The 15,987-nt window shown below is 37.2% G+C and overlaps 1 protein-coding gene across 1 annotated transcript in view; it reads right to left on the bottom strand.

Moving 5' to 3' along the window:
- Positions 1-9,872, bottom strand: part of RGS12 (regulator of G-protein signaling 12) — an 85,782-nt gene extending 75,910 nt beyond the window's left edge. Inside the window, exon 1 of the mRNA XM_010292696.1 lies at positions 8,016-9,872. Coding sequence (XP_010290998.1) covers positions 8,016-9,872 — 1,857 coding nt within the window. The remainder of the gene's footprint in view (positions 1-8,015) is intronic.
- Positions 9,873-15,987: the final 6,115 nt, after the last annotated feature.

Here is a 15,987-nt window from a genome sequence, read left to right as displayed (position 1 = left end):
GAATGCCAAAAGCACAACTGAGTTTAAGAAACAACAAATTCAAGCACAAACGTTCACAAAGGTTATTACGCACAATGACGTGGATGGTGTCTCTACTGGAAGAAAGTCTCTCAACCATGTGCTGCTGAAAATGAGAAGGATGTATTTTTTGCTGTTCTTCCATGGTTTTTCTAAGCAGCTGCTCCTGGCGGTGTCCAAAATAGGATATTGACCTCAATACTGGATATCTCATCCGATATATATGGATGTTTTTACAGATCGATTACAAAATAAGTATCAACCATCAATGCTATGTGCTATGAAAAAAAGTAATAAATGAAGAGATATTGTATGAAGTATTAACAATAGAAACTGGAAAATGTTTCTACAGCTACCCAAAAGCTTGACTGGGAAATCAGCATAAAATTTTGGATGCTCAGGTCCAAGAAAGAAGAATTTAAACTAGAATAGTTTCAGAAAAGGGCTACTGAAGTTATCCAGAGAATGAAAACTACTTCCCAGCAGACTAAAAGACTAAGCACTTTACATCAAACAAAATGAAAGGCCAAAGAGAATGTGATTTCTATGTATAAACAAAAAGGTAAACACTGAAGAAAGAGTCACTTTCACTGAAGGAGACATTAGTAGCAGAAAAAATGGGTATAAACTGGCCATGGCTATTTTATGTCTGAATTCCATTTCAGACTGAAAAATTTAAAAAGTTTCTAACATCGTAATAGCCTTGAAATATTGTTCTTGTAGAAGGCAGGGTGGAAGGGAAGGCAGGGTGCAAATGCCGTTTTTTCAAAGGTACACCTGCTAAGTGTATGTAAGGCATGACACTACACGATTGCCTAAAAGAGCTACAATTTGGTTTGGTGATGCAGAATATCCTTCTCTGGTACTATCTTTGCAAACTTATTGAGGCTATTACTTATTGAGTTTGCAAACTTATTATTGGCCACTTTATTGATGGGATTCATTTCCAACTCTTTCTCTTGAGGCTTCATTTTTCCATGCTTCTGTTTAGACACTTCAGGTAAGTTTTAGCAATTCTGTATTTATTTTTGTCAATTAAAGACCTTTATTCCATATTGATTTATTTCTTCTTGTGCTGGTTTTGGCTGGGGTAGAGTTATGTTCTTCCCAGTAGCTAGCATGGGGCTGTGTTCTGGATTTGTGCTGGGAACAGTGTCGGTAACACAGGGGCGTTTTCGTGCCTGGCTGTGTTTTTGTTATTGCTGAGCAGCGCTGACACACAGCCAAGGCCTTTTCTGCCTCTCACCCCACCCCACCAGCGAGGAGGCCGGGGGTGCACGAGAAGCTGGGAGGGGACACGGCCGGGACAGCTGACCCCAACTGACCAAAGGGATAGTCCGTACCGTATGACGCCATGCTCAGCATATAAAGCTGGGGCAGAAGAAGGAAGAGGGGGATGTTTGGAGTGATGGCGTTTGGAAGACAAAAGTCTTCCCAAGTAACCATTATGCGTGACAGAGCCCTGCTTCCCTGGGGATGGCTGAACCCCCGCCTGCCCATGGGGAGTGGGGAATGGATTCCTTGTTTTGCTTTGCTTGTGTGCGCGGCTTTTGCTTTACCTATTGAACTGTCTTTGTCTCAACCCATGAGTTTTGTCACTTTTACCCTTCTGATTCTCTCTCCCGTCCCACCAGGAGGGAGGGAGCGAGCGGCTGCACGGGGCTGAGTTGTCGGTTGGGGTTAAACCACACCACTTCTCCAGTGAAGAACTGGTATTTTACAGCTCCTTTTCTTCTCTAAATCTTCTCAACTGCAAGGAATTTGGGGTCTATCTTCATAAAACTAGAAGCTCAGGCAATAATTTTATACTCTCTTATCTCAAAGCTTCTACGTTTAATGCTTGAAATAAAGCCATTTTTCATCATTTCAATTCATTCTGTTGTAATTATTTTTCTCCACACTACTTTCTTCATTGTTTCTCCTTGTTTCTCAAGATGCTATCTTCTCCTGTGACTCTGAAACTCAAAACTATCTCATCAGAAACACTTAGATGCCTGCATCTCCCCTTAATTATCATGATGTTAATTGGAGTCCAAAGCCGTACTTGATCTAGAAGACATTTAAATTCAGGTATAATGAAAAGTTCTAGATCTCTAGCACATATATTTGAAATGAGAAAATTTCACAAAGTCAACATTGCTCTACAAACATTTACTGTCCAGATTTTATCTAATTTCTTTTTCAGAGAAAAGTACCCAGCATTATTTTGGCTTTTATACATTTTTAAAGATCCTAGAACTGATCTTTTTTTTTAAATCATTAGATTTTAGAAGATTACAGTACATACGAATAGGGCACATGAAATTACTAAACATTTCGTTACTTTTCATTTTCTCATAGCAAAATGTATCATAGGACCTATTTCATACAAATGCCTCTTTGCAGATTAATTCACATTAGCACATTCTCAGATCTAGTCTGGTGCTTGGGATTTCAGTTGAGTTCTCTTTAAGGTATATACATACATCTCAAATCAGATCAAAGGCTATAATTCCAAAGGTTAACATTAAATAGTACTGCGTAAGAATAGCAATCCAGCTGCCATTAATTCTGCTTTATAAACAGCTGGGGTGGAACAATTTAAGCTAGTGAGCAAACAGAATTATAGAGGAAAGGGAAAAAAACATGTAATTATACAACAAAACACAAATATGGGAATCATACAGCTTTGCCAACATTGTCTTTGCATCTAAAATGTCTGCCTTTCAGTTAGTTCACCACCCAGTTACCAACATTAAAAACTGCAATTCTTGGAATTGAAGTAAATTACAAATTTTCACCAAAAAAAAAAAAAACTACTCCATTTTTAACTTGAACGGCATGTCTTGGTGGTGAAACACTGGCACAGGTTGCCCAAGGACATAGCAGATGCCCTGGAAACATTCAAGGTCAGGCTGGACGGGGCTCTGAGCAACCTGATCTAGTTGGAGATGTCCCTGCTCACTGCAGGGGGGTTGGACTAGATGACCTTTAAAGGTGCCTTTCAACCCCAAGTGGTCTATGATTCTATGATCTTTTTCAGTAATACTTGCTTTGGAAACAAAGACAACTCTGAAGTAGTTACAGTTAAATTTCTGATCAAAACAGAGTAACAGTAATAGTAACCCTGAAAATATATTAGCAAGGAAACATGCATTAGTGAACCCCACAATATTGCTTACGTGTGTTCTCTCGTCTACATTTTTATGATATTTTCAGTAGCTTAAGTCATGAAGCACTTGACACATTTTTCAGTTTGGTGGTTTTTTTTAAGTATTTGCAATACAATTGTGCAGTGTGTCTCAGACAAAGAGATTATCTATTGTTTTTCTTCCTTAAGATCTACAAATAGCAACCATTTACAAATTCACACTCTTCATGAGCACAAACAATAATGTGGTCAAGATAGAAGTCTTACAACAGATGTGAAGCAGAAAAGGGTTTCTGAAAATCAATACCCAACATTTTTAAAGGCTTTTTAATTACTTTTCAATAGATTTGTCATATTCACTTGGAATAGACCTCATACCCAAATACTAGTTATTAAGCTGAGGCTGTAAAACCTCTTGTGATCTTAAATATTATACTTGCCTCCACAATGCTAAAACAGACTTTCTTTAAAAAAAAAAAAAAAAAAAGAATGGTGAGAGGTCAATGCCTAGGATTCTGTCCTCATGGAGAAAAAACTCAGAGAGTAAACTGACTGTTATGAAGCTTTCCAGTGGAAAAAGGAGTATTCTCCCAGTAAAACTTAATTTAAAACAGTAATGGGTAGACATATTTTTGGCCAGGCGCTAGCCCGAAAACAGAGAGTGAGGGTTGAACAAAATCAAACGTATTATATTAATTTAGTCTAGAGGGAAAGGAATGCTTCCCTGTTCAGCAATTTCTCAAGTCCCTTGCCAATCCTAACATCCCCTGATGTTTTCATATTGCTCATGGTGCTTTTCTTTTGCATAACCCAAAATCATGCAAAAGGATGAGTAGGTAAGTGCCTGAAACTTAGTGGGACGCCAAAGAAGGGGAAAATAACAAGGCAACAGCAAAGGAAGTAGTACAGTGCAAAAGGAATAACAAACAAAAATGCAGGAATTATTCTATTCCCACTGAAACCCTAACCAGCCTCTTCATCTGCTAGTCTCGTAGACCTCATTAGAAAACAAACCCCCAACCAGCATCAGTCTTACAGCAATTCAGAAGCTTCTCACTGCCAGAAATCATCATTAGTTACCCTGAGATTCAAAGCCACGTGCCACGATCTTCCTTTTCAGTGAACTTCAGCAACATCATCTGCCTTCCACTAGTCAAGGAGACCCAAAAAAAAGTCTCACAAGTTGCTTCAATAGAAATCTGTTCACATGAAACTTTTAAGAAACAAGGGAAACATGAAGTTCGGTACAGGAAATAATTTTAGAGGTGCATAGGGCCAGAGATACCTTCCAGTAATCTCAGTCAGAAAAGGTGGAACAGAAACAAAATCTCCCTGACTTTGTTCTCCTCTTCCTACATACAACAACCATTTTAAAAGCCAAAGATTAAAAAACAAAAAATACAGCAATTGTGAAAATGTGAGTTCAGTAACTTTGGGATAAATTCCTTACAACACTTTAAAGCAAAACAAAAAACCTCATGCTATCCAGTAACATTTAATCAAATTAGGCGTTTTTAATTTTTTTCAACTATTCACACTTATATTGAACTTTAAATGCCTTGTAGCAGTGTGAAGAGTACTAATATTTAAAACTCGTTTTTGCCAATTATTACAAAATTAACCACAATTCTAATTTGTGAGCTGAAAACATCATCATTACAGGGACTACAACACTAAAGGCAAAACAAAGCTCAGAAAACGCATTTACTTCCTTGTAACCTGAAGTCTGAAACGCCATACCTATTCCTACCCACAAGAAACACTTCCCAAGTCCAGTTCTGAAAGTGCAATTTTAAATTGATATGTTCACTAGAGCTTTTTCATATCTGCTCTTGTGTTCTGTACAATTCACAAATGTTTTATCAGTGCAGCTATAAAATCAGGAAAGAGTTCATGTCCCTCTTACCCCTCACTAGCACTGTACAGTACAGCTTATTTTCCTGAATTATATGCTGCGATTATCACTGTTTAGCCACACAGCAGTTCTGTTAGATCAGGAACTCACATCCCTTCCCCAGTGTGTAGTGAAAGCTCCAAGGAAGATGGTACGTAATATGGATGTGCAGAGTCCATCACAAAAAAGTCCAGCTTTGGTAACCTTTCCTCCCTCGAGTGGTTTCAGCACATTCCCACTTGTAGGATATATTACCCTTCAGTATTAATGTAAAACACCAAAAAAACCCCACCTTAATTAAAAAGCAATTTAAGGTCTGCTCTGCCAAATGAAGCATTAGACTCAGCCACCAGGTTGTAAAAATATGAACGTAATCCCATGTGGCCACTTTATATGCTTTATGCCATGACTGGAATGTGTCTGAGCATGCTGTGTAAAATCAGTACTTAACACTTAAAAAGGTCACAGCAAGCTGAGGATGTATAGTTTTCTACAACGCAACATCTAACCCATCTGAATAATGTTTTTAGACAGTCTTACCTCTTCTCCTCACACAAAGCAAAATGAGACTCTGAATATCATTCTCTTATGAACGCAGATTAGGGCTCTAACATGCAAAAACATAAATTCTCCCTATTTCTGCAGCAAAGAAATACAGAGGTACTAGAGAAGTACAGAGGTACATTCATCAACAACAACATCCCCTGACTATTTTCATTAAAGATTTAAGAGGAGAACATAGTACTACTTCACCTTTATGAATTACTCTGAATAATGCTAAGTACTTGCAACTCATATTTGCAAATGATTTCAAGACTTTCATGAGCTTTTCTCATCAGTCTCAACAGCCTTCAATAATACTGAAAAACAAAATTAAGATGCAAAAGGGGTTCTGTAGCCTTAATGAGGAGACTAAATGCTAAAGCCATGTAGGAACATTTTAAATGTGTCTTGCAAACCAATTTGTTATTAATCAAAGAACAGAATGCCTATTTTATTAGTAAATAGACTTAAAAGAGAAAATTGAGATATTTAGCCCCAGAACACATATTCTGGTATATGCTAACGGGTGATACAGCAGATGAAATATTAATACTGTTTACCCATGTATAGAACACCTTTCATCTCAAAGTGTAAAATTTTCTGTAAGATTTTCATTAGTATACTCTTGACTTCCATGAAATAAATGTTTCAAACATTTAAAAAAATATTTGGTTTAATTTTAAATCTCTGGAAAAAAAAATCTAATCCATATTACCATCATGGATAACAATGCAAACACAAACGTGTTGCAGAGACCCTCAAGGAATATCAACAGCATCCCCAGCAGCTGGTCCAGTTCCCAAAGAGCACTTGGGACCAACATCCGTAACACATCTGCAGCAGGTGCTGTGTATAGAGGCCTTTTCCTTGGTCCAGCAGCAAAGAGATCATGAAGCAGGTAGTCTTCAAGGTAGCAGACAGAATTGTTTTTTAGGTGGTCTGGGTGGGCAATGTTTACAAATTAAGTGTTTCTGTTTGGATAATTTCTACTTGGTTTTCAAAAAGCGTGAATCACCTTGTATTTAAGATCACCTGAAATTTAATACATTATTGTGGGTCTGGAAAACTATGCTGCCTGTAGCAGTCACTTCACCTTAAAAACACACTCATGTATAACTATTATATATACTAGTCTATTTTTGTTCTTTTCAGCCCAAAAAGCGTACAAAAGAACGTATGCAAAAGTTGTTGGCTTCACAGTGCAAGAAAAGCAATAAAAAACAATTTCTCTTTCCACACCAAAACCAAAATGTTCTGAAGTTTTGCATTCTAATCCCAAAAAAGTCTATGCCCAAGTGTCAATGCAAAGATTTTGCTTGTAACAGTGTGAAACAACTAATGAATCTCTACTGTCATCCATTTGAGCAGCAGTTGGGTATTTTTAATCATGTGAAAAAAGATTTTTTCAAAAAGATTTGGATAGTATGATGGACACTTGAATCAATCATATAAGCAACACTGCCTCGTGGAAGGACAATGCTTCCTGAAGACTAATTTGGAGTATAAGGTTCTGTCTTTCCCTGCAGTCAGCAAACGTTTTAGGTACAACTCTGCTACTAACTCGTTTAGTATAAGACCAATGATCTCCACTTTACTGGAATCCCAGTTATCAACAACAGACTCCCATGACATGCGGTCCCTCAAGAGCAAAATGTGTATGTGACAAAGGGAAACGGTATGTAATTATGTTGGATACCCCTCCCACACTTTTTTTTTTAAATCTTCTTGCTTCAGTTTATAGAAGCCAAAACAAGTAGATGAAGCAGCAATTTGGAATAAAATTTGAATCACCACTTACTGGCAGAATGTTAGATTTGTGACCTAATAGTGGACACCATAATCACCACTAACATCCTTTGATGTAGGTTTAATTGTATTGAACTGAATTTACTTGTATTGAAAGGTTTGCTGGAGTAAATTTTTATAATGAAATTGTCTTACTCCTTTAAAGTGAAAAGTGTATAACAAGATTTCGACTAATGATTAGACTACATCTCTATAAAAATAAATATCACTAAAATAAAAACTATTTGCAGCCTTCTATAAAAAAGGAACCAGACTGAAGATCCAGACTGTTTCCATTCTTTTGCTGCTGGAGGTCAGAAGGAACTGAAGTTGCTAGAATGTCATGTCTCCTTTTATTGCAATGCCACTGCAACATTTGGAAACAATGAAAAGAGGAGAAGAAATGTGAGAAAGCTCTAACAGACAACACTTCCAGATGAAGTACAATTCCAGAGCTGCACTCAATTAAACAGGAATATGCAAAGCCTCTGCAAAGGAGAAAGAACTGCATTATTTTCTTCATCTGAAATTTTGTAAATGATATAATACATGTTTAAATTTTATTATGCAAATAATACCATAGACTTTGGGTTTGGGGGGTTTTTTTGTTTGTTCGTTTAGGAACCAGTATCAACATATTCTTACCTTTTTATCTTCTTTAGACTTCCTAATACTGTGTGGAGGGACAAATTTGTTCTGCATGCAAAGCATCTTCTTAGACCATTCATTTTTATGAGATTTTAACTGCGGCTGACCAAAGCTGCCATCAACCCTGTATCTGTCAGCTGGAATCTTATTCATTGGCGGGGGAAGAGTTCCACAGTTAACACTTGACCAACCGTCCGTAGAATCAGTGTACGACTCCTGGTCACTAGCATTTCCATGCTGCCATTCTTGTAAAACATGCACAGGCAACCACCTTTGATTGCCTAGGCCTGCAGCATTTTTCTTTGATGGTGGTACTGAATTTCGAGAGGAAACCAGTGGAACTTCAATACGAGCAGAAGGACTTAAGTGTTTGCTTACATTTTGGGACTTATCATTCTGAATTACTTCTAAAGGAATGTTTCCTTCTTGTTCATGACAGAAGCCATTCCAATGGGAAGCAGGCTGATTTTGTCCCCTTCCTACTGGATTTTCCCATATGCTGTTAGGAATGTGTTTACTCGGATTGCTCCCTAAATCAACCACCAGAACTCTATTATTCTTTTCTTCTTGGTTAAAATTTCCAATTCCACTATCACTGTTACTGCTTGTACTATTATTCTGATGAGCATCTGCATCACCATCAAGAAAAGCCCTCGCACGCATCCCTTCAATCAATTCCCCCATATCTCTGTAAAGGACAGAAATAAACTGAAGAACAGGTAGGGATGATGTTGGAAACTCTAGACAACCATTTGTGTCTGGATCTGCTGTACATTCCAGTCCAAAACGTCTTGCTATGCCCTGGTGAATTTTATGATGAAATAATTCAGGATCCACCATAAAAACATGGCAAGATGTCCTCAGAATCCCTTCATCTTCCTGAGCCAAGCTTGCATCATCATTTGTCTGCATTGTAACTAGTCCAAAGAATCTTCTATCATCCGGGCAAACAGCACTAAACGCCAGTTTCTCTGCAGGATATTCCGCCACTACACCTGATTTGTCACTGCAGAGCTGAATACAATCATGCATTATCTTCATCATCACTAGCGAATGGATTTTTTGTTCTGCCCGCAGACGTCTCATGCATCCACGAATAGCCTGCAAACTCTCATTTTCCAAATTCGAGGTTGTTGAAGGAAGTTCAATTGAGCCTAGGTAACCTACAATCATGGCAACATTTAAAATGCTTGCATCTAATCCAAAGTCTTCTGCGCTCTCCAGTCCAATTCTAAAAACTGAATCATCATTCAGGACTTTGGATATTTCTTCCTTCGACAGTAGGTTTGGATTGCTTATACTTTCATGGCCAGTTTCAAATTTAATAGCAGCAGAATCTGAAAATGATCTTTGTTTTGGTGCAGAATTATCTGACTTAGCAGCACAAAGTGTAGGATTCTCAAAGATCATGTTGAAAATGCCACCAGACTGCATTTCTTCAACAACTTTCTCTGCTCTGTTTATACCCAGAGCTTTAGAGTCAGGTTTGGGTTTCAGCCACCCTTTCCCATCATAAAAACCAACTTCTTCATCACTTGAACATGAATCTGTATGACTAATACCTTCAGCAATGACCATGTGCAGGACTCCAGAACATTTTCCTATAAGTTTCACTACATCTTCATGAGAGGCTTTTTTAACATTGATTTCATTAACTGCAAATATCTGATCTCCTGCTTTAAGTCCAACATAATCTGCAGGGCTTCCTTTCATAACACAACTAAGAATACAAGGAGCTTGTCCAGAAAGGGTAAAACCATAACCTGCTCTTCCTCTAGCAACTTCCACGCTTCTTATCCGAGGAGGAGCATGCACGTTGAGTCGACGTTTGACTGTTTCCCCTGGTCTATACATTTTGGTTTTTTTTTCCTGAAATAGGAAAACTTTTAATTAGTCCATTTTTTGGTCATGTTTCAAGAGTATCACTCCTTCATCTGACGAAGCTCTGAAGAAATAGAAAAAAAAAGACATTTTAATTCTCAATCATATTTCAGGCTTTCTAGTTCCCAGTATACCTTTTAATGTTCAGAAATATTGCTAACGAACTCTACCAAAAACTATTGCTAGAGAATTAACAAACACTCAAAACAATTTGAAAAGAACAGGTACCATCAGTCTTAATTTTACTGATGAGAAAGCAATAGCAAATGCAAATAAAGTGGCTGTCCAAAATGGCAAAGTAACTGAATGGCAAAGCGAAGAACAGAATCTAAGTCTTCTGATGTACAGCCAGTGTTTTTATGCTACAGCATGTCACATCTTCTCCAACTCCACCATGTTACCTACCATTCAGTTAAATTCTGTCTTACTGCACCATTGCACATTTTTCAGCCCAGGGAAAATCCTGGATGAAGCTCATCTATCCTTTCACAGTAACATAAAAATTAGAGCTATAGCCCACCCCACTTCCATGTACAGAAACAGGTACCAAATGTATCCATGCAAAACAGGTTATACAAATGACCCCTAGAGTTCTCTCCGCTGACTGACTGTAAAGGCAGCTTAAAGTAAGTATCTAAAACTTTAGCTTTTATACATACGTTTCAGTTACATATGCAACAACAAACGGACACTCGCAGAATCATTACAGTTGGAAAAGACCTTTAAGATCAAGTCCAGCCATCAACCCAACACCACCATGCCCACTAAACCATGTCCCAAAGTGCCACATCTACATGTTTTTTTTAACACCTCCAGTGATGGTGACTCCACCACCTCCCTGGGCAGCCTGTTCCAATGTTTGACCACTCTCTCAGTAAAGAAATTTTTCCTAATATCTAGTCTAAACCTCCCCTGGCGCAACTTGAGGACATTTCCTTTCGTTCTATCGCTAGTTACTTGGGAGAAGAGACCAACACCTACCTCGCCACAACCCCCAAATGGACACTCAATCATGTATTAGACCACAGGGATTCAAAATCAGATTTACTCTGTTACACCAATCAATTAATCGGCTCAAAAATAACTTGTCAAAAAGCAAACACTGTAAAAAATGCATTTCATTCAGTCATTCCAACATCCATGTGTTTTAGTTTAGATAAAAACTTCCAAAAAAGAGGAGAAAAGAAGGAACTCTACACGCTGCCAGTATTAATTTAGTCATGACTTTACAATTAAAATAAAGCAGCTTTATATGAACAGCAAGAAGCAGATTTCAGTACATTTTGGTGTTGACACTGAAGTCTGGATGTCTCGTTGCAATTATACTCAGGTAAATTCCATTGTTTTAGAGATGTTTCCTCCACTAAGCAGATTAAAATGCATGAAAATGTTTTAACACAAAGATAGCAGTGACAACTTGTTCAACTTTTGAAACTATCCCCTTACTTCCACTAACTCTTACTTCCACAGGTCTGGAGGATGACTGACTGAAAAAAGAGGAGGACTACAGCTACATAAAATTCCAATAAAGTCAGTCTGAGCAAGTGAGAACTAACCTGAAAATAATTACTTCTCTGAGCTGGTCCATTGTCTTATGAATAAGTCGGTCACATTGTAACATACTTAAAGCATTTAAGGTACTTGAAACCAAGTATATTCTATATGTGGGCAATATGCAGACAGTATTTTAGCTATGTGTAAATATATATATATATACACACATGCGCACAGAGACACACATTTGTTTATCATACCTAAAGCGTTAAATTAGTGGTCTCCAACCCACTACCTGCATGGAAGAAAAATGACCAAGAAACCCTTCTGACATGGCTCTCGGCTACAGAAATAACAAACCCCCCCTCATTCAAAATGTGATGCAATCCACAGCACGCTACATTCACAGTATTTCTGCCTGGGATAGAAAAAGCAGAAAGACCATGACTTCAAAAGTTCCACAAAAACAAACAAAAAAAAACCCCACCCCAAACCTAAAATACAATTTAGGATCAAAGTCTTAACTACTTAACTACATACAAGCTGTTTGATTACCAAATTTGAAAAACCACTGTTGTTTCTTGAATATTCTGCTAAATACTCAACTACACGATATGATTCCCTTAGGACCCTTCCAAATCCTAAAAAGGACAGCCTTCAAGACACTACAGAAGACATTCACTTGGCTTTACTCTTGGGTCTTAGTTTGTATTATTTTGAACAAAGGGACATCAGATTTTTATGTCTCCATGGTGCAGCTGTGCCTGTTCAATGTAGCATGGTTTTTGCAAATTGTTTTAATATAGCAATTATCTAACTTCAATAACAACAGTTCCCCTATAATTTGAGAAAATAGCTGAGCTTCAAGAAGTAATGAAACTTCACACTTAACCTTTGAATGGAAATCATAACATAAGAAATGCTTTGCAAACATTTAACCAAACTCACATACTGCTGTAAAAGGCCCCTGTCACCTTGCATCCAGTCTCGTGCCTTAAACACAGATTGACCTTTTCCTGATAAGGCTAAACCTGTGAACCAAGACATCACTGTGCATTCAGCTATCTCTAATTAGGTCTGGTACTTTCTGAGAATAATCATTAAACATTTCAAGATACAGTTCTTCAACCAAAAAAATGAACTAATAAATACCCAACAGTAAATAAAAACCTGCTACCTAGGAGCATGAATATATATATGTTTTAATTTGCCTTACAGTGAACTTTTCTGTTCTCGATTGTCTGGAGAATAGCCTAATGTGTCCCTTGGGTACCCTCCAAAAATGTGCTGCTAACCTGGTCAACAAAAAGCACTGCAGTATGTGGCACCTAAAAGTGTGCTACTAGCTCGCAAGAGGAAAAAAAACAATTAAAAGAGTGTTAGATTATAAACTAATGTGATTTAAAAAATAATGAAGAGCAGTAGTTACAAAAAAAAAAAAGTTTCAGTATTGTAATATTGAAGTGGCTAATAAGAAAAAACAGATTTTTCCAACTATCTTTTTAGTCTATAAAAAAATACCCTAAATGCAACTATAAAAAACACACAATTAAAATGTAGTTAGGCTGCTCTTGGGAAGAAGCAAACCCCAGCACTGTCTTACCTCATGATTCCAGATCTGCTATGAGGGGATTCCTTTTAACTCCATTCATAAGTCAATTTATCTATTTGCCTTCCTAACCTATGCCCCTTACACATCAAGCATTTATTCCAGATGATAATCACTGATAGGGAATGTCATTCCAAAACCTAACCATTCTAAAAACAAAACAGCAAGCTGCTAATACATTACTTTTCTCTAATGATGAAGTTCCAGAGTGGTGAAGACTTCCAGTTATTAATTCATTTGTGTAATTTTGTGACTGTAAAGTTACGAAGTAATTCAATGTTAAAGGGTTTTTTCCTATTAATGTGTATATATATACACACTAAAAAAAACCCAAATAAAAGACTCTGCTACATCACTGGAAAAGCCATCTCTTCCCTCCTTCAGTAGCTGAATATTGTCGTGCATTTTTTGTGCCGATTACACCCATGACAAATAACAACTCACTAAATTTATGTAGAAAACTTCAAGACAAAGGACAAGTGTAGCTCTTCTGCAAGAGCTCTCAGTATTCAAATATGTTTTACTGCAACAATGGCATAACAGGCCAATGGAAAAATTATGAAGACAGTGTTTCTCATAACCAGAGAGATTTCAACAGAGATTAGTTGAGTTACAAACTCTTAAACTAGTTCAAAACTAAACTATCAAATTATCTAATTGCCCAAGTTTCCTTTTAATTTCTTTGCAGATTTGAAACCTGGAGCTAAAGAGATATGGCACAAAAATGGCACAAAATTCCACAGTTTCAAAGTAATCATATGTCTGAATATCCTTTTCCTGTAATAAATTACAAAATGTGTAGTGTATCCAGTGAAACAAAGACATCATTTTAGTTGTACTGATATAAAGCTTTGTAGGTGCCTGTGTGTTTACTAAAACATGAAATTGTTAGTAAACTATATAACCTGTGGTAACTATCACAAGTAACCAAAGACAAAATGATGTAAACTGTCAATTTTCAGTACAAATTAAATACTGAATCTTACTGAGCCTACCAATAACATACTACTGTAATTACTTCTAATAATTATAGCACTGAATTTTATTCATTTGATAGCATGACTACACTCAGTCATATACAGTAGGTCAGGAAAACAGTTACACAATACTACATGTGGCCAAGCTTACTTTGACTTTCTGCTATTGCTAAGTATGATAAAGTAAGTCTTAAAGAAAAAGTTTGTACAATACGAAAACATATTAATGAATATTAGTCAAGAGAATACATGCATTTTATAGGAGAAAACGGGCCTATAAAAGCAGAATAATTTGTAATATATAGTAACTAAATCCTAAGCAAATAATATAGCTTTGTGACATTTCCAAATACTTATTAAAAACACTGAAAATATAAATTCCTACTATCATTCGAAGAACACTGCAAATATAAAATTAACAGAGTTAATTTAGAAAATTAACTGATTTCAGAAAGTTTATCAAAATGTATACGAACACAGCTTAGTAATATGACACAGAACAAATACAGTTGAATAACTACAAGAGGTTTCACAGGACATTTCAGACAGAAACACTAAAATAAGCAAATTAAGAATTGTTCAAGTATATGGGCAAATTATGTTATTTCACATACATCAGCTTTGTCACAGAACTGCAAAACAAAAAGAAACATTTGCGTTTTCTGCCAGCGTACATTCTTATCTACCAATTCAATCAATTATTTTTGGGGTATAAAACACCAAAAATACCAGTTACAGTTGAATCGTACTTTATCCCACAAACACTGCATTTCTTTAGGTAATGTTTTTACATACCCATGCTAGTTTTTCATGTCATTTTCAAATCCTCTATTACAGAGAAAATAATACTTATTTGCTTACTTTCAAGGGAGAGAGGTGGTTTGTTTCCTGCTTCTGCTCTTGTTAACTCATAGCAACAAAAAGAGCAAACAGAAACAGGAGATGTACTCCTGTTGTAGCCTGTGTTGGACTATAACCTTAACAGTTAGAGAGGGCACTGAGGGCTGGGGCGGGGGGAGCAGCATATTAAGTTCAAGACTACATTACTGACCACCAGTTCGTCTTGAAAAGACTTTGGAAATGAACCGATACTCAGCTCTACAGTATCCATGTTATTGTGCTTTTTTTATTTTTTAAAGCAAAGAACTGTTTGGCTTCATTTTGTTTCTCACTAGTGAGACTGCAAGAGGATAAAGCATGCAAAGTGGAAGCACATAGAGGAGAGACTGGTCCCTCACTCCTCACACACGTCTTGAGGTATTGCAAAAGACTCTTCAACATGAGTGCCACTCATTAAGGCAGAACTGACTTTCACAAATGATGCCACTATAGAGATCAAATGAAGTTATAAAATTTGAATTCCACTCACTATTCAAATGTGGTACATGTTTATAGACAAGTTACACGAGAAATATAACAGCACAACCTGTAGAAGACAGCTACCAGTTGTTCGAGAACTTGGGCAGGACATTATTTTAATAAAAAAATCTTATCAGTATTTCACAATTGGCAAAACACACCATTATGTTTCCTTTATAAGCAGGAACTGCTTTGCCAGAAAACAATTAGGTGTACCTAGCACCATCATTCAAAAAATATCGACTTTAATTAGTAACAGCAGGCTGAAAAATAGTTAACAAAAACTCTCCTCACACTGAAGCCCGTGTACAAAGCGTGAAGAACACAAATGGGACGTTTGCTGTTCAGTCTGACACGGCTCATAAGGACAAAGTTTTCTAAAGCTACTATATAAACAGTCACGTGTTCACAATTCAGCTTATTTGTTATATTTAATAAGATGAAGAGGTTTTTTTGGTAGTTAACTATTTTCTTCTCCCTTCTTTTCTTGCAAATACGTTCCAAAACTGCTGGGAAGCCCCGAAAAAGGGGCAGCGTTTCAGACTGAAGCAGCGACACGCGAGACCCGCTCGGGCACCCAGGCGGCCGGCAAAAGGCTCGGGATGGCCGGCGCTTCCTCGCAACGGCGAGCGCCAGGCGGGGCACGGCG

Source organism: Phaethon lepturus, unplaced genomic scaffold (assembly GCF_000687285.1).
Source record: "Phaethon lepturus isolate BGI_N335 unplaced genomic scaffold, ASM68728v1 scaffold19318, whole genome shotgun sequence".
Classification (NCBI taxonomy): domain Eukaryota; kingdom Metazoa; phylum Chordata; class Aves; order Phaethontiformes; family Phaethontidae; genus Phaethon; species Phaethon lepturus.
This window is presented reverse-complemented; position numbering and strand designations above follow the sequence as displayed.